General features: G+C 44.4%; 1 protein-coding gene across 1 annotated transcript in view; it reads left to right on the forward strand.

Moving 5' to 3' along the window:
* Positions 1-1,590: 1,590 nt before the first annotated feature.
* Positions 1,591-19,319, forward strand: part of COPB2 (COPI coat complex subunit beta 2) — a 32,514-nt gene continuing 14,785 nt past the window's right edge. Inside the window, exons 1-7 of the mRNA XM_068280536.1 lie at positions 1,591-1,743; positions 10,931-11,068; positions 13,372-13,458; positions 17,014-17,140; positions 17,250-17,398; positions 17,480-17,626; positions 19,077-19,176. Of these exons, the coding sequence (XP_068136637.1) occupies positions 1,741-1,743; positions 10,931-11,068; positions 13,372-13,458; positions 17,014-17,140; positions 17,250-17,398; positions 17,480-17,626; positions 19,077-19,176 (751 nt within the window). The 5' untranslated portion in view covers positions 1,591-1,740. The remainder of the gene's footprint in view (positions 1,744-10,930; positions 11,069-13,371; positions 13,459-17,013; positions 17,141-17,249; positions 17,399-17,479; positions 17,627-19,076; positions 19,177-19,319) is intronic.

Here is a 19,319-nt window from a genome sequence, read left to right on the forward strand (position 1 = left end):
CCGATCAGCTGCAGGGGGCTGAGGGACGCCCCAGGTGAGTTAAACTCATTTTTTTGGCCAGACTTAAGTATCCCTTTAAACGGAAAGCATTGTTCAGCCTGTCTGAGTTCTCAACACAAGGCCTACTGCAAGCGCTTCACATTTTTCATAATTGTATGATTATCCTCCAAACCCATTAAACTCGGTTATAAAGTTTAGTCACTGCTGCGCTGTCTCATTCCAGATCACTAAGGCTACTTTCACACATGGGGCTTGATTCACTAAAACGTGATAACTCATAGCATGGGCTCGCTAGTGTTTTCACACGCAATCGTGTTTTTACGAACAAAAATTCACTACTGCATGCGTAAAGTCACGATTGCACGTGAAAATTTTCGAATATGCGCAAAAACGCTAGTGCGGCCGTGCTATGCGTTATCACGGTTTAGTGAATCAAGCCCATGGTGCGGTGCAATTTGCTTGCGGCAGAAGAGCCTACCACCATCATTGCATGCATAATTGTACCTACGGCAGATAGTGTTGACAGGGAAATCTGCATGCCCCCATCCCCCCGAACGCAAGTGACATCAGACGTCACATGAGCCTGTCACCTCAGTCACATGCAAACTTCCAGATTTCACCGCTATGCACATGTGTGCCGCTACCACACAACAATCTGTAAAGATTGTTGTGGTGCCATTGACTCCAGTCATCATGCGCCGAATCATGCAATGCACTGCAGATGCTGCATTGCCTCTGCGTTGATTGAAGCACTTTTGTTGCATTGCGCCGTACCATGGGTACTGTGACCAGTCTCAGAGACTAATGACCACTGCAAGGAACTGCAGCAGGGAAAAGTAGATGCGACACTCCACACCATGACCTATATGCAATTCACTTTTTCTCCTAGATGACATTCTCACATCTTGTAATAAAATGCCTTTAAAACCACCAGAAAGCAAGAAAATACTCAAAATAATTTTGATAGCACTTTTTCACTAACGTTTAGTTACTTTGTCAATGGTAAAATGCTTAAAAGCTATTTTAAAGAGAATATGAAGATTATCTCCTAAGAGATAACTCAGGAGAAAACATGAATTGCATATGGGCCATTGTGTGAAAGGAGCCTAAATGCTGTAACAGGAAGCAATTCTCTCTGGTCCCATGTGTTGCTGCCCAATGCCAGGCCACATGCATTAATATCAGTGCAATAGATTCCGACTGGCTGCAGGTGGTTTTATTCATTTTTAACAGTCATTTTATTACCTATTGTTTTAAACAACCGTCTCCATGAAATGTGCCCGTTTAATGCATGGAAGCATCTCGTTCTTTCTTTGCTAGTGGCTCCAACATCTTCCGAAACGTTATAGAAATATTCTAGTTTTCATGCTGACACTGTGACATTTTCTCTACTACCATTATTATGTCCCTGCTTCCTGTCACTGTTCTGCCACCTGGCTGGCGGCTGCACTCCGTCCACTGCAGAACAGCCAGGTAACGTGTGCACTGTGCAGCTGCGCACTCTCTCCTCCACGCCTCCCTTATCACACTGCCACACACGACATGGCGCTTCTTTTCTGCCTGGAACAGCCACGTCACGGGTTTCTGACATATGCCAACCACAAGATGGCAGACGCCTGTCACACTTCTGAGTCCTGACCCCCAGACGGAAGAAGGTAGGCTGGTGTCTCGCGAGATCTGCCCGCCTTCCCGGAAGCTCCACGTCAGTCAGAGGGAGAGAGAGCCGGAGGGACCGGAGACATGGTGAGTGTGCAGTGCTGGCAGCTCGGGAGGCTGGGATAATACGGGACGTGTGTTGTGCTGCTGCTGCGTTATGGAATTGGGCCTGTACATAGGGGGGCACGGAGGGATCTCTGCACACAGCAGTCACCAGCCATGGGAGCTGCCAGCTGAGGTGGCACTACAAATTCCAGCACAGGAAGGTGCCATCATACGCTGGGATCAGTCAGCATTAGTGCATGGGGCTCTTTTCCTTGATTCTAGAGCTTATAGCTTTGTGTCCTGCTGGTACTCTGATAACTGGAGCAAAAGTAGTAGTGATAGTAGTCTAGGGCAGCCATTCAGACTTGCTTTATTTTTGTTATAGCACAACTTTATGATTATTTATTCTTTATATATCTATTATCTATAATACAGTTTTCATTTGTTCCTACCATTGGGTTCTTTATTGAGCTTGAGGACTTTAATATAAAATACAACATCCCTGGGACAGGAAATGTAAAACATCAGTAAAAAAAACAAAAACTACAGTGGCTTGCAAAAGTATTCGGCCCCCTTGAGGTTTTCCATATTTTGTTATATTACTGCCACAAACATGAATCACGTGAAAGACCAATTCAAAGTGCTGTACATGTGAGAAGTGGAACGAAAATCATACATGATTCCAAACATTTTTTACAAATAACTGCAAAGTGGGGTGTGCGTAATTATTCAGCCCCCTTTGGTCTGAGTGCAGTCAGTTGGCCATAGACATTGCCTGATGAGTGCTAATGACTAAATAGAGTGCACCTGGGTGTAATCTAATGTCAGTACAAATACAATTGCTCTGTGACGCCCTCAGAGGATGTCTAAGAGAATATTGGGAGCAACACCACCATGAAGTCCAAAGAACACACCAGACAGGTCAGTGTTGAAGTTATTGAGAAATTTAAAGCAGGCTTAGGCTACAAAAAGATTTCCAAAGCCTTGAACATCCCACGGAGCACTGTTCAAGCGATCATTCAGAAATGGAAGGAGTATGGCACAGCTGTAAACCTACCAAGTCAAGGCCGTCCACCTAAACTCACAGGCCGAACAAGGAGAAAGCTGATCAGAAATGCAGTCAAGAGGCCCATGGTGACTCTGGACGAGCTGCAGAGATCTACAGCTCAGGTGGGGGAATCTGTCCATAGGACAACTATTAGTTGTGCACTGCACAAAGTTGGCCTTTATGGAAGAGTGGCTAGAAGAAAGACATTGTTAACGGAAAAGCATAAGAATTCACATTTGCAGTTTGCCACAAGCCATGTGGGGGACACAGCAAACATGTGGAAGAAGGTGCTCTGGTCAGATGAGACCAAAATGGAACTTTTTGGCCAAAATGCAAAACGCTGTGTGTGGCGGAAAACTAACACTGCACATCACCTTGAACACACCATCCCCACTGTCAAATATGGTGATGGCAGCATCAGGCTCTTGGGGTGCTTCTCTTCAGCAGGAACAGGGAAGCTGGTCAGAGTTGATGGGAAGATGGATGAAGCCAAATACAGGGCAATCTTGGAAGAAAACCTCTTGGAGTCTGCAAAAGACTTGAGACTGGGGAGGAGGTTCATCTTCCAGCAGGACAACAACCCTAAACATAAAGCCAGGGCAACAGTGGAATGGTTTAAAACGAAACCTATCCATTTGTTAGAATGGCCCAGTCAAAGTGCAGATCTAAATCCAATCGAGAATCTGTGGCAAGATCTGAAAACTGCTGTTCACAAACGCTGTCCATCTAATCTGACTGAGCTGGAGCTGTTTTGCAAAGAAGAATGGGGAAGGATTTCAGTCTCTAGATGTGCAAAGCTGGTAGAGACATACCCTAAAAGACTGTCAGCTGTAATTGCAACAAAAGGTGGTTCTACAAAGTATTGACTCAGGGGGCTGAATAATTACGCACACCCCACTTTGCAGTTATTTGTTTTTTTAAATGTTTGGAATCATGTATATTTTTTGTTCCACTTCTCACGTGTACACCACTTTGTATTGGTCTTTCACGTGGAATTCCAATAAAATTGATTGTTTGTGGCAGTAATATGACAAAATGTGTAAAACTTCAAGGGGGCCCGAATACTTTTGCAAACCACTGTATATAGTGTAGTTTGTCATCACCCAGTCACCTGGGTCTAAATGTACAAAGTCTGGCAACACTGCTTTAAAGTGTGAGAATTGAAGCAGTTTATATTTGCCCATTGAAATTGAGGGAATAAATCTGATTGGCTGTTGATAGTGTTGCTTACTTTTTGAAGCTTAACCTTCTGCCGCCCGCGTCACGCCAATAGGCGTGGCCGCGGCGGCAGCCCCAGGACCGCCTAACGCCAATTGGTGTAAAGTCCTGGGGCTGTAATTTGCATGAGATCGCGCACATCTCATGCTCGGAGGGCGGCGCTCCGCCCCGCCTTCAGTCTCCGAGCGGCTATTGCCGCTCGGGAGACTGTTAGACGGCGATCACGCCGTCTATTTACTAGGTGCAGCCCTGCGATGAACAGCAGCGCTGCACTGGGGACAAGTGACACGGCTGCACCCATGGGGGACAAGAGAGCGATCGGCTCTCATAGGCAGAAGCCTATGACAGCCGATCGCCATAATTGGCTGGCTGTGGGGAGGGAGGGAAGAAATAAATTTAAAGAAACAGGTTTTTTTAAAAAAAAACAAAAAAACCAAACAATAATATTTAAAAAAAAAAAAAATAAACATGGGGGGAGCGATCAGACTATACCAACAGAGAGCTCTGTTGGTGGGGAGAAAAGGGGGGGGGGGCATCACTTGTGTGCTGAGTTGTGCGGCCCTGCAGCTTGGCCTTAAAGCTGCTGTGGCCAATTTTGCTAAAAATGGCCTGGTCACTAGGGGGCTTTAGCCCTGCAGTCCTCAAGTGGTTAAAAGGCAGGTTACCCAGTGACTACCTACCTGTGCAAAGTTTAGGTAGCCTGGGGCATTTATAGTGTGAGTGAGGGCTGGTGCACACCAAGAGCACTTCTGAGCGCTTTTTAAAAATGCTTGCACTTTAAAAAGTGCTTGGCTAATGTATTTGCATGGGAGGGAGCACACCAGAGCGATGTGATTTATTTATTTTATTTATTTATTTTTTCTTGCTGATTTCTGAGGCGAGTCAGCCTCAATGTTAAGTATAGGAAAGGGGAAAATCGCTCTGAAAAGCACTAGATCAGATCGGTTTTCCAAGCGTTTTTGTTACAGAAGCTGTTCAGTTACAGCTCTATTGTAACAAAAATAAAAATCACTGCACCAAAATGTGCCAAAAATTGCTAGGCATGATTCGAAAATTGCTCTAAACATGCCTAGAATCGCCTAGGAAAATCACTTCAAAAAGTACTGAGCGTTTGCGATTACGCTAGCACTTTTTGGTGAGCATGGGCCCTGACACCAGTTTAGATTTCCTCCTACAAAGTCAGTGGGTTAAATGTAACTGTCTGTTGGTGGTTATGTCCACTTTTTCAAACCTTTAACCCCATTTACCTAGTGGCCAACCGTGCAACATTTAGAGACCCTGGCATAAAACAACACAGTGTAACTCCAAGTCAATAACACTTCTGTGACCTCAAACTATCCACTTAGGTAGCAACACTGATTGACAGTCAGTCTCACATTCTGTTGTGCAAATGGAATAGACAACATGTGGAAAATATAGGCAATTAGCTAGACATCCCCAATAAAGGAATGGTTTTGGCTGATGTTTTGGTCATTTTTGAATGCTGGTGGTGCTTTCACTCTAGTGGTAGTATGAGATAGAGTCTACAACCCACACAATTGGCTCAGGTAGTGTAGGTCATCCAAGATGGCACATCAATGCAAACTGTGGCAAGAAGGTTTGCTGTGTCTGTCAGCATGGTGTCCGGAGCATGGAGGCAGTAACAGGAGACAGGCCAGTACATCAGGAGACGTGGAGGAGGCTGTAGGTGGGCAACAACACAGCAGCAGGATCCCTGCCTCCACCTTAGTGCAATGAGGAACAGGAGGAGCACTGGCACACCCTTGCAAAATAACTTCCAGCGGGCCACAAATGTGCATGTGTCTGCTCAAACGGTCAGGAACAGACTCCATGAGGGTGGCATGAGGGCAAAATGCCCATAGGTGGGGGTTGTGCTTACAGCCCAACACCATGCAGGACGTTTGGCATCTGCTATAGAACATCAAGATTGGCAAATTTGCCACTGGCGCCCTGTGCTCTTCACAGATGAAAGCAGATTCACAGAGAGCACATGTGACAGTCTGTCGACACCGTGGAGAACTTTCTGCTGCCTGCAACATGGCATTGCTTTGGGGTAGCACAGCCTTCCATGTGCTCACCAGAGGTAACCTGACTGCCATTAGGTACCAAGTTGAGATCCTCAGACCCCTTGTGAGACCATATGCTCAGGGCTGTGGGTCGGAGCAATTATGGGTACCTGGAGTCTGTTGGTGGTTTCAGTAAACTGAGGAGTCGGATGATTTTTGTACTAAATCCGTAGCATTTGTAAAAATTAGATTAAGGAGTCGGAGAGTCAGAGCAATTTTGGATACCTGAAGTCGGTGGTTTCATAAACTGAGGAGGCGGATGATTTTTGTACCGACTCCACTGCCCTGCCTAATGCAAGACAGTGCTAGACCTCGTGGTTGGAGTGTGTCAGCAGTTCCTGCAAGACAAAGGCATGGACACCATGGACTGGCCCGCCCATTCCCCAGGTCTTTATCCAATTGAGCTCATCAGGGACATCATGTCTTGCTACATCCAACAACGTTGCACCACGGACTGTTGAGGAGTTGATGAATGCTTTAGACCAGGTCTGGGAGAGATCCCTCAGGAGACGATCCGCAACCTCATCAGGAGCATACCCAGGCATTGTAGGTAGGCCATACAGGCACGTGGAAGCCACACACTACTGAGCCTCATTTTGATTTGTGTTAAAGAGACTCTTAAACCATTAAAAAAAAATTATTTTTACCTGGTAGTTCGCTTCAGGAGTCTCAGTAGATGTAAATCGCTGCATCCCTGTGGCAAAACAAGGGGTTTATACCCCCCAAATCCCGGGGCAAACATCCACAACTTTCTTGGTCATGGAGTTTGCTGCCCGAGGAGGCAGAGCTTTTGAGCTGTACCTCTGCCTCTACTGACATCAATCGCCATGCGGATCACCGCCTCTCCCCGCCCCTCTCTGTGAAGGAAGATTCAGAGGGGTGGGGAGAGGCGGGGAACCACGGCGATTGACTTCAGTAGAGGCTTAGCTACAGCAGAAATTCTGCCTCTTTCAGGAAGGGCTCCCCAGATTTTCCGCTGGGGATTTGGGGGTGGTCTAAAGCCCTCGTTTTGCCACGGGGATGTAGCGGTTTACCTCTACTAAGACTACTGAAGTGAACTACGAGGTAAGAATAAAAAATTTTAGTCGCTTCAGACTCTCTTTAACCACCCTGGCGTTCTGATTAAATCGCCAGGGTGGCTGCGGGAGGGTTTTTTTTAAATAAAAAAAAAACTATTTCATGCAGCCAACTGAAAGTTGGCTGCATGAAAGCCCACTAGAGGGCGCTCCGGAGGCGATCTTCCGATCGCCTCCGGCGCCCAGAATAAACAAGGAAGGCCGCAATGAGCGGCCTTCCTTGTTTTGCTTACATCGTCGCCATAGCGACGAGCGGAGTGACGTCATCGACGTCAGCCGACGTCCTGACGTCAGCCGCCTCCGATCCAGCCCTTAGCGCTGGCCGGAACTTTTTGTTCCGGCTACGCTGGGCTCAGGCGGCTGGGGGGACCCTCTTTCGCCGCTGCTCGCGGCGGCGATCAGGCAGCACACGCGGCTGGCAAAGTGCCGGCTGCGTGTGCTGCTTTTTATTTCATTAAAATCGGCCCAGCAGGGCCTGAGCGGCAGCCGCTGGCGGTGTTGGACGAGCTGAGCTCGTCCATACCGCCAGGCTGGTTAAGGACATTACATCAAAGTTGGATAAGCCTGTGTTTTTTTTCACGTTAATTTTGAATGCGACTCCAAATCCAAACTTCCATGGATTGATACATTTGCTTTCCATTAATAATTTGTGTGATTTTTTTTTTTTTTTTTTTTTTTTTTTTGTCAGCACCAAACTATGTAAAGAACAAAGTGTTTAATATTTCATTCATTCGGATCTAGGATGTCTTATTTTTGTGTTCCCTTTATTTTTTGCAGCAGTTTACTTTGAGTAGATACTTTAGATAGCTCCTAATATTACATTCCTATTCCTAATATTACATAAAAGATTTTAGAATAGCCCACAAATCATAGAATCTTACCAAATATATATAGTAGAATGGTGAACTGAGTGAATATACTTTGAATGGATACTTTATATAGTCCGTAATGTTACAAAGAAGTGGTAAGATTGTGTACCTTTTAGAATGGCAGCAGTTTTAAGCCCCATCTACACGATACGATTCTTTGTGCGATTCGATTACGATTCAATTTACTATCCGATTAAATTCGACATGTCTGATCGGGATTCGATTTGATTTAATTTGATTTGCCATTGCAAAACAATGGCAAATCGAATCTCGATCGGACATGTCGGATTTAATCGGATCATAAATAGAATCGTAATCGAATCTCACAAAGAATCGTATCGTGTAGATGGGGCTTTATGCTAGGTACACACCATACAATTTTCTGTTAGTCTTCTGTTAGCTTTTTTCCATGTTGTAGGTAAATCTGGCTGGCAGGTAAATTTAAGAGAAAATCTAATAGAAAATTGTATGGTGTGTACCTAGCATTAGGGAGTTCACAAATGATACAATATTGCCAAATACATGTAGTAGAAGAGTAAATTGGATAAATACACTAACAGATACTTTACATAGTACCTTATATTGCATGAAGTTGGTAAGATTGTACAATAAAGATTGTATCCTTGATGGGCACCTACTTTCTCCATTGAAAGCCAATAGATGAAATAGAATCAATTGTTTGTGGCTCACCCCACTTTTTAACATCTCCCAAATTAGATTAAACTCATAATCATATAATTTACTGTAGATCACCGTAAATAAACTGACTTTTTTTGCACCCAAATTTTGGGTGTAAAGTGTGTGTATGTGTGGAAGTCGGCTTTTTTGCGGCTATACCAAGATTAGGACTTCCCTATGCGGAGTGCGCAGATGGAAGCATGTCTACATGTCCTTACGCCAGGTTGCACCCTCATATCTCTGCAGCAGCTTCTTAACTTGCCGCTAGAGGTCCAGGCCCACTGGAGTCACATGATTAAGCTCTAGTGGTCAGTTGAGAAGCTGCCGGGAAGATGAGACAAGACAAATAACATTTATATTGCGCTTTTCTCCTCAAAGCGCCAGAGCTGCAGCTAGTAGGACGCGCTCTATAGGCAGTAGCAGTGTTAGGGAGACTTGCCTAAGGTCTCCTACTGAATAGGTGCTGGCTTACTGAACAGGCAGAGCCGAGATTCAAACCCTGGTCTCCTGTGTCAGAGGCAGAGCCCTTAACCGTTACACCATCCAGCCACACTGGGGGGACCAGATCTGGAGCAAGGAGATATGCTTCTACCAGCATGCTTCAATTCGCACTCTGCATGGATTGCCACATTGGCGGGTTGGTTTATTGGTGGGTCAAGGATTTTCTCTTTTTTTTCTTTAGGACGAAAGTGGGATGGGGGTGGGCCTATATGCGGGGTATACAGGAAGTTTAGTCTAAGATGGACAGTGCTGGTAAGACAGATGGTGGGATTGCCTAAAGTGTACGGCGGGAAGGGGGGCTGGCAGCTTCATCGGGCTCCATACTGCTTCCAGCCTCTCCACTGTCTTGCCGCAGTATGCCCTGTTCCTAGCCTTGGCTGGGACCAGTTGGACGCTGGCGCGTTGCTTTGCACAGCAGACATAGCCAAGAGCATCCTGGGCATGCACAGTTTGGAAAAAAATCAGAACTGTGCATGCCCAGGTTGCTCCTGGTGACGGCTGCTACACACTGCTGTGTAGAAATTTCAGAGAAGGCCAGAGGATGCGCACCATCCAAAGCAGAGTTCCAAACGGGGGTTTAATCGGCAAGGCGGAGGGGAAGCTGGATGCAGTGAGGCGTGAAGGAAAATGATCAAAACTATCATCAGGAAGACATGGGTCAATTGCTGTAATCAGATTGAATCTGCTGGGGAACATTTGGCAAGTGTAGTTGGATGATTCCTGGGTTTCTATGGTTCTGCGTCTGTTCTGTGATCGAACTTTGTGATATCGGTTTCCCCGCACATGATTTTCCACGTTCATTCATGATATTTTTGAATGCAGCGGAATACATTATGAATGTGCGCACCATATGGAAAAAGCTGAAATCTGTCCAATTTTAAGATTGCGGAGCTGGACTCCTTGTGATTCCCCAGAGGGCCACTGGCTACAATGTCCTGTGTGTGGCAAAACGTGCTCAAATCCGATAAGTGTGCTCCCTGCCCTACACTTCTATTTGATGAAAAAATGTGCAAAGTTAACTTATTTTGCGCTAAAAACTATAAACGGAGAAACGTAGTGAAATAATAAGCTAAAATTGGAGGAGAAAATGTTGGCTTTTGCAATCTAGCATAACTAGACTGGGATAGGGATGGTCACTGAGCTGTAATGAGGATTGATGCAAATTATGTCCACTCAGTTAACCAGGCTGGTGTAAGGAGGAAAAGCATAGACTGCTCAGAGATATAGCGATGTAATAATTCAAACAGAAGACCCTTGTAGATAGTTGTGGGAAGGGCCTCCTTTGTGTTAGGTCGAGCTAAATTGGGAAAACTGGACATGGGCTTTAATTTTTTAACAACTTCAACTGCCCCGTAAGAAATTTTTAGTTGGAATATCTTCTCATTTGTTGTTCAGTATCAGAATACCAGACCTATTTTTTTTTTTTTTTTTTTTTTAATGTAGCCATTTTTATAACACAGGTACATAAGGTATACTGCAGAAGATGTTCTCATCAATGAATCACATTCTTTATAGATACAATCCTCAACAAATTCCAGAGAACATGTAGCCAATGCACCTAAACCATGACATCGGCTTTCTGTTTTTCTTCCCTTCCAGTTGCAACTGGATGTACAGGTCATTGGCTCTGTTACTTTCTATATGGCTACAGTTGGTTAATTCATTCTACCCGCAATGGAAATGTGTAGGGCACATATTTTGGAAAACCACTAATCTATGCATGATGAGATGATGATGATTTCTGATGATAAAGATTGTTTTCTTTGCATACAGCCTCTGCGACTTGACATCAAGAGGAAGCTGACCGCTCGGTCTGACCGAGTGAAGAGTGTCGACCTACACCCAACGGAGCCATGGATGTTGGCTAGCCTGTACAATGGCAGTGTCTGTGTATGGAACCATGAGACTCAGGTAATGTGTCATCTGCTGGTGCCTTCATGTTGTGAAACATGTTAATTTACATATGACAGTGAATATAATGGGGAAGGGGTATGCAGAGGCATTTAGCCTTTTGGAGAGCTCAGGTAAGCACCAGGACAACTGCACATACATTTGTAAGTATGGTTCTGCAGCCAATGAAATTGAGGTGCTTATGCTCATTTTCTATCATCTCTAGAAATCAGGACTCAATCCCTTGGGAGACTCTTTCAGTGTTGTACAGACATGTTGCTAGCCTGAAAACTAGTGATGCATTTTGTTGCAACCTTGCATGCCCAGGATGCTCCTGCTTGATGCTCCTGCGACCACAGGGATGCACATGAGTGGACATACCATGTGCCCTTCAGGCAAGAAAGGGAAAAGCACCAAGACAGAGGGGAGGCCAACAAACTGTAGGGCCACGGAGAATATTGGGCACTGAGGAAGCTCCAAGTATGACTAATTTGTATATTTTTCAGTTCAGGTCTGCTTTAACCACTTGTGTACCAGTAGTCTCTGGCCACTTAAAAGACAACTGTAGTGAAAGTGATATAGAGGCTGCCATATTTACTTCCTTTTAAGCAATACCAGTTGCATGGCTATCATGCTGATCCTGTCCTGTGCCTATAATACTTTTAGCCATAGATCTTGAACAAGCATGCAGCATATCAGGTGTTTCTGACATTGTCAGATCTCACAAGATTAACTGCATGGTTGTTTCTGGTCTGATTCAGATCCTCCTGCAGCCAAATAGACCAGTAGGGCTGCCAGGCAATTGGTATTGTTTAAAAGGAAATGGATAATGCAGCCTCCATATGCGAGACGAAACATTAAAAAAAAAAATCACACATACCAGGGGCTTCCTCCAGCCTGATCGCTCCCTCGGTGCTGTCCACCGCCTCCTGGATCTTCGGTAACGGGTCCTGGTATCTTCCGCCAGTCAGGCTAGTGCGGCTGTGCCAGGAGAGTTCTGTACCTGCACAGTAGTACTGCACAGTCGTAGAAAGCTCCCGGTGATGGGAGTGGGGCGAGCCAGGCTGTGCATGCGCAGAAAGCCCCGACTGGCCAAGATACTAGGACCCGTTACCTAAGATCCAGGAGGGGGAGAACGGCAACGAGGGAGCAATCATGCTGGAGGAAGCCCCGGATATGTATTATTTTTTATTTTTTTTATTTTTATGATTCATCTCTTTACTTTAAGGACCAGAGACCGCTGCCATAAAAAATCGGGGCCTACCGACATCATGCCGCATGGATCCACTGATTGTGCCGCTCTCTTGTCACTTAAGCTCACTCGCTCTGCCATCGCTATGACAGCAGAGCTCCGTTAGCCTGGTCAGGAACCAATTTCATTGGCTTCTGACCCTGTGATCAATGTGAGCTAATAAGATTCGCTAATTGAAATCTACGCCCTGACAGGGATAATGGGGTGTAGATTTGAATTAGTGTGGTCCAGAAGAGGTTAAAGAAGGGAATAAAGCTAAAGTTTTGAGAGTGGCTTCCAGCAGTGATAACTGTGCAATGACGCAGTGTTAATGCATTGTGGCAGATTGACTTGCATTGGTATCATAACATGCAGGATTGCAATATCAGTTTAGTCCAATTCAAGCAGTAACTTCGGTTTTCACTACAAAAGGCAATGTGCGCTGGAAACCGGCAAACCTTTTTCCTGTGCGCTTGCTATGCGATTTATGGTGCACTTGCAAAGTCACATTTGGTTGTACTGAATAGAGCAGAAACACAATTGCATCTGGAAACGGCTGCACATCACTGATAAATACTCACCTCCATAACCATTTTAAAGTGGATCTGAACAGGACAGAAGGAAAACACAGAGAAATGCACCCTGCATGTATTTAGAGAGTTTAGCATGTTTAATTTCCCCTCATTTTTGTCTAATCACAAGTTATTTGATCTCTCCCCTGTGTCCGCTGACTGCCACGGCAGATAAGCTCATTTGAAAGCACAGGTTGTTAACAATATGTCTGCTTCCATGAAAGCAGGAAGTAGACACAATGCAGATTTATTTTAGGATTTGTATCAGCTGTAACAAATGTTTTTCTTAAAAGGTTATTGTGCTGTTGCTTATCTTCTAGAGCAGCGAGGACGTTCTATGTTCAGGTCCGCTTTAAAGAGAGGGGATGTGATTAGTTTACATTTGGGAGCACATTGATTTGAATACATCCAGAACTTCATCATGTGTTTGCTTTAAGTATCCATTTGTAATGCTGTGGGAAAAAAAGAATTCATAAAACTAAAAATGAAATGTGTATTAAATACTTTTCTTTCTCTTCCAGACACTTGTAAAAACGTTTGAAGTTTGTGATCTGCCAGTCAGAGCAGCAAAATTCGTAGCCCGGAAGAACTGGGTTGTCACAGGAGCAGTAAGCTTTACAAATATTTTCTACACCTAATGCCAGATTTCTGCTGTCTGTGTTTTCATGCATGTAAGCTGCCATATTGCCAATGATGTTAGCACTATGCACGGAACAAGGAGAATTCTTAACGTTTTTAGGCTCAAGTACACAATTATCAAATTTGGTGTACTGTATATGGGAAATGGCTATAAATCCTAATATGCAAATAATATCTTCACACTTTGCCTAATTTCCATTGAGGCTTCTGTATTTTCAGTGTTTTAAACTCATTTCAGCAGTTTTTTTTTCTTCTGGAGCAAGGTCTGGGATCCAAGATTAACTTTTACTCGTTGCATAATTGTGTTCCTTTCCTATTGTTTATAGGGCATTCCTCAAGCCAAATACTTTTTTTGTTTTAATACTTGAATTCCTTATTAACTAAACAAGCCTCACCCACAGCTTTTCAGAGAGCCTTGGCATTTTCAGACAGTAGCAAGGGCTCATGGGAGCTCAGTCTGGGCAGGAGAAGGGGGAAGTATTACTAGCCAGAGATTGCAAAGGGGAGGAGGAGGATGAGAGGGGATTAGTTTTTTTCACAGGCGGAGTGCTGAAGATGCAGATAAGCTTGCCTCTGTGTAATGTTTACAAACATGGCTGCTGTCATTGTATCACAAGAAGAAATAATCATATTCTATTGAAGCTGTTTGCAGCTATATTTGCTGTGTAAACTGTCTAAACTTTAGATAAGATATATAGGCAAGTTACTTGTTCTAGTTCGTTTTTCATCTCGGATCCGCTTTAAAGCGGGTATGTCACCATAAAAATCAAATTTCAACAGCAACTGGTCTGTGTGTATTAAGTGATAAAGATGCTAATCCTGCCTTCAAAACTTTTTCTGCCGTTATGGTGTGGCGTTATCACATACCTTAGGAGCACTGGCCCTTTAATTCCCATTGCCATCGGCTGGCAAAACAGTTGCATGCTGGGGGGGGGGGGTCTTTTTTATCTATAATATATTCCTCCTCTTCCCTTCATTTCCCCCCTCCTTCTAATGACATAATACAGTGCACTTCCTAGTATAGACCTCAGTGGGAGTGTCTGAAGACTCTGGGAGGAGGGCGGGTAAAGAATACACAATTATCAAGAGGAGAAAAAAGTGAGGGAGGAAATGTCAGGACTAGCTTCATTCAAAGGTAACCAATATTGAAACTGTCTAGAACAGGATTCTCTGCTTTTCTTTTATAAAATTCAAAGGAATCATAACGTGGACAGTGCAATACATCTGTTATGCAAGTAAAACTAGTATTTATCTTATATGTGTGTTTTTTATTTCTAGGTTAGCATGGGTGTCACTTGTTCTTTAACCCAGGCCAGGTGTAACGATTGGTGTCAGCACACAGAGAGAATCTGATTATTGGTGATCTGCAGTATCACCAAAAATACAGATATATACCTGATTATGTGGTGATCTGCAGAATCACCAATAATACAAGTATAACTAACCTCTGGACACCTGATGAAGTGTAAGTGTTTGGTGCAACAGTATATGAGTCTGGATCACCTGAGGAGCAGGTGACCCTAGACTGTATAACGGGTATTTCCTAAGGGTTGGAGATAACCAGAGAGCCAGTGATTCCCTGAACTGCTGGGAGTCAGACTCTACCGCAGTCAAAGGACTCCTATGGGATAGAGTCCCTAACTGGATTGCAGAGAGTCCCTGCAATTACTGGACACCCCACCGGGGGGGGGGGGGGGGAGCCACAGGTAGAAGGGTCGGCCAGGCCGGGTCGGCAACACACGAGCAGATAAGGTACAGAGACAGAAGGCTTATTCGGTAACCAGGGACAGGCAGGGTTGGCAACAGGTAATCAGATATGCGAAAGTACCGAATCAGAGAGCAGGAGAAGGGTCAACAGAGCAATAGGTCATAACAGATATTTAGCAGAGGCCTAGTCTAGAGTGTGAGGTCCGTGGTCTCAACACTCAGGAACTGATCTATAGAATAACAGAGCAATGACACAGTATCCCTAATCTTGGGTGTGAGGTCCGTGGTCTCTACACCCTGGAACTGGTCTAAAGAATAACACAGCAATAACACAGTAATCTGGCTAAGTGTGAATTCCCAGGTCCACCTGGTTCTAACACACTGTGGGATCTGACTATGGTCTGAGTGCTAACACATAAGCATTCGCAACGGCAGACAACCAGCAACTGACAAGCAAGAAGTATATATAGTAGAGCGCTCCCCAGCGCCGCCCAGTCCCATTCAGCCAATCAGCTCCTGCGCTCTGATCCCTCTCCTATTGGCATAAAGGGCCTGCCTGTTAGCGCGCGCGTAGCTCTCCATCTGTGTGCACTACTAGGCTCAGACAAACCAGACGCATGCTACTGCAGAGAAACCGCCGGTCTGAACGCGGAAACAGCCGCCTCGCTGTCAGATCGCGCGGCGGTGTTTCCGCAATCCATTACACCAGGTTTGCAGAATCACTTACTATAGTTTACAATTTTCTCCTGCCCTGGAGAACCTTGGTAGATTGAGTTTTAACCCATTAGCAGTGTGTACTGTCCACTTCGATTTCATTTCAGTGATTTTTATATAGTAAATAGTTTGTTTTTTGTTTTCTTTTTTTATATATAGTAAATAAAGAGAGAACTGTAAACACGTGACGTGAGCACAACATAGATCATATTTTAGCAGCTTCTCCCTTCTCAGCCTCGTGTCACACTGAACTTCCCTCAGCCAATCAGTGGGATGCGGGAGGGGTGATGACGAGCTTCTTTCTTGTGGCTGACTGAGATAAGATTTATTACAGCAGAAACATTTCTGATAAGATTGGAGTGCTTGCAATGCAGAGTCAGGTTCCAGGCTGCAAAATAAACAGCGCAGTGGGTAAACGGAATTTGATTTTGTGCCTGACAATCCCGCTTTAATCTGGACTTGATTTGATTTGTATGTGGCTAGCCTGTTAATAAAGTGCTTCTAAAGTAATTTTTCATTTTGCACATCAGCCAGGTCATTCTATTCCACCTATCATTCCTCCTCTTTAGACTGAAAATAGAAGTTGGAGGAGCACTCATCCATAGGACGGAACTAATGTGTGCCCAAGCCTTGGGTTCCTGTATCCTCAGAATCCTCAAAAATTGTGAGCAAAAAAAGGCTGGCGCCACCCAAAGCAGAAAAGTAAAAATTAGCTCTTTATTAATCAGTCATTAAAATGACAGCATGGTCAAAAATAGGCTATAGCGGCGACAGCCCGCTGTTTCGAGCTGCTATAGCTCTTTTTCAAGCTGAACGGCTTGAAAAAGAGCTATAGCAGCTCGAAACAGTGGGCTGTCGCCGCTAGAGCCTATTTTTGACCATGCTGTCATTTTAATGACTGATTAATAAAGAGCTAATTTTTACTTTTCTACTTTGGGTGGTGTCAGCCTTTTTTACTCCTCTTTAGACTGAAAATAAGTGGTCATCTTATTCCTACAGACAAATGTCTTCAGTACTCATGAGCAAGTTATTTGTATAACAGTACATAGATTGTGTGTGAATGTGAGGACCTCAGTTCACTGCTGTGCCTTCTCTCTCTCCAGGATGACATGCAGATTAGAGTGTTCAACTACAACACACTGGAGCGTGTTCACTTGTTTGAGGCCCACTCTGACTACATCCGCTGCATTGCTGTACATCCCACACAGCCTTACATCCTGACCAGCAGTGGTAAGATAGGAGTAATGAAGTGAAATGACCTTTGTCTCTCCCAGTCTAGTATTGTTCATGTGACAGGATTGCAATATACAAGTGTGGTAATAGTTTGTGTCTCCTGCAGATGATATGATGATTAAACTTTGGGATTGGGATAAGAAATGGACCTGCTCCCAGGTGTTTGAAGGCCACACACACTACGTTATGCAGATTGTCATCAACCCTAAAGACAACAACCAGTTTGCAAGTGCCTCCCTTGACCGAACAATTAAGGTATGGCAAGTATCTGTGTGTTCTCATATAACTAACTTATATGTGCTGCTCATGCATCATTTTACAAATTCTTCTGTGTAGGTTTGGCAGCTTGGATCCTCCTCCCCCAACTTTACCTTGGAGGGGCATGAGAAAGGTGTGAATTGCATTGATTATTATAGTGGTGGTGACAAGCCTTACCTCATCTCTGGAGCTGACGACAGGCTTGTGAAGATTTGGGACTATCAGGTTAGTGAGAGTAATTATAGCTTGCTGTAAACTGCTAGTATGTTTATAATCCAGGTGCAGAGTATGGTTTCCAGTGCTCTCTGGTATTCTGGCGGCTATAGTATGACATCAAAAATAAAGCTACTGGATTGTGCTGAAAATAACCTGGTAGTGAACCATGCATATGAATGCATTATTTCCACAAACAAAAGTGTTTTATAACCGAGCAGATGCTGTTTCTTCTTACTTATTTTATCTAGCCATATTCAAGTTCAGATTACCAGTTAAGGAGTCACAGCTGAACCTGCTTACACACATGGGCTTCTGCTCTCCACCTATACTGCATGAGTCATCAGGAGGGAGGAGAGAGAGCTAGCAGACTTGCAAGACCTATGAGATTGTTTTCATATAGCTTTTTAGGCTAGAACAAAAGTGTTTTAGGTTAAGAAATTACATCTGTACTTTAATTACCTCTGTTTTAGGCTAAAATAGTGGATTTATATGTGTGGATCCACTAAAATCACTTAAAGGGTATCTGAAGCGATTTTTAGCCTTGCAGCTTTAGCCCTGCCAATGCCCTTGTCCCGCCATACATTGCTGCCCCCAGTGTCTGCTGTGCACCATTATTTACAGCTTGTGGATGCATTCCATCAGGAAGGGGAAGCTTCGGCTGCAGTGGGAACACCTAGTGCACGGGCAGTGCGCTCCCATTGCAGCTAAAGACACACACCCTTCCCCGCTTCCTGCAGCTAATGATGCATCTCCTGCAGCCCGAACACTGTTAATCCAGCGCCGGAGACTTGGGCGCAGCAGGCGCCACCATAGGCCGTAATAGGAATTACGGCTATAGCAGCGCACAGGGAGTAACTTCGGCGCCATCAGAAGACGGAACTGAAGTTCATTTTAAAACACAATAATTCGGCTTCCATCAATTGCTGGAAGCCAAATTATTTCATTCCCCACCATCCATGGCGGCCTGGAGGGGGGAATAGTATTTAATACGGCCAGGACTAGTTCAACAGCAGGATCAGCCATACCGGCTGTATCCTGCGCCCAAGTCTCCCACGCCGTTATCTCTCGTACGCCTGCAGCCAGGCTACACTCTGAAAAACTAAACAAAAAAAAAAACCTACTAGCTGAAACCAGATGTCTTCGGGACCCCCTCTGTCCCATGTTTGCCTCTCCCCACGTCTTCATTTAATTGAAAATCCATTTATAAAATTTGATTATATCTGGGAAGATGCCACGCCCATCTTGCCAGATAAAAACCAATTCTAGATTTTTAGATATTAAAAGTGGCAAAAATGGGGCAGAGGCGATCCTGAAGATATATGGATTTAGGCAAGTAATTTTTTTTTTTTCCTTTTTTAGCTTTTCAAAACTTACAGGCTTGCTTTATTGTTGCCGAATCATTCTTTGAAATCTTTCACCAGGTTGTTAATAATCTTTCATTTATTTTCTTTTTGTATAGAATAAAACGTGTGTGCAGACTCTGGAGGGACACGCACAGAATGTGTCCTGCGTTAGTTTCCATCCTGAGCTGCCCATTATCATCACAGGTTCTGAAGATGGTACGTACAGCCCACTATAGATTTCATAATTATTATACACCTTGGTAAGAAATGTTGTTTTGTAAGTTTTATGTGTAGAAGTAAACAGTAACCGGACAGCCAATCAGGCTACATAGCTGAATCCCCAGAGCCAGATCACTTAC

Source organism: Hyperolius riggenbachi, chromosome 4 (assembly GCF_040937935.1).
Source record: "Hyperolius riggenbachi isolate aHypRig1 chromosome 4, aHypRig1.pri, whole genome shotgun sequence".
NCBI lineage: Eukaryota > Metazoa > Chordata > Amphibia > Anura > Hyperoliidae > Hyperolius > Hyperolius riggenbachi.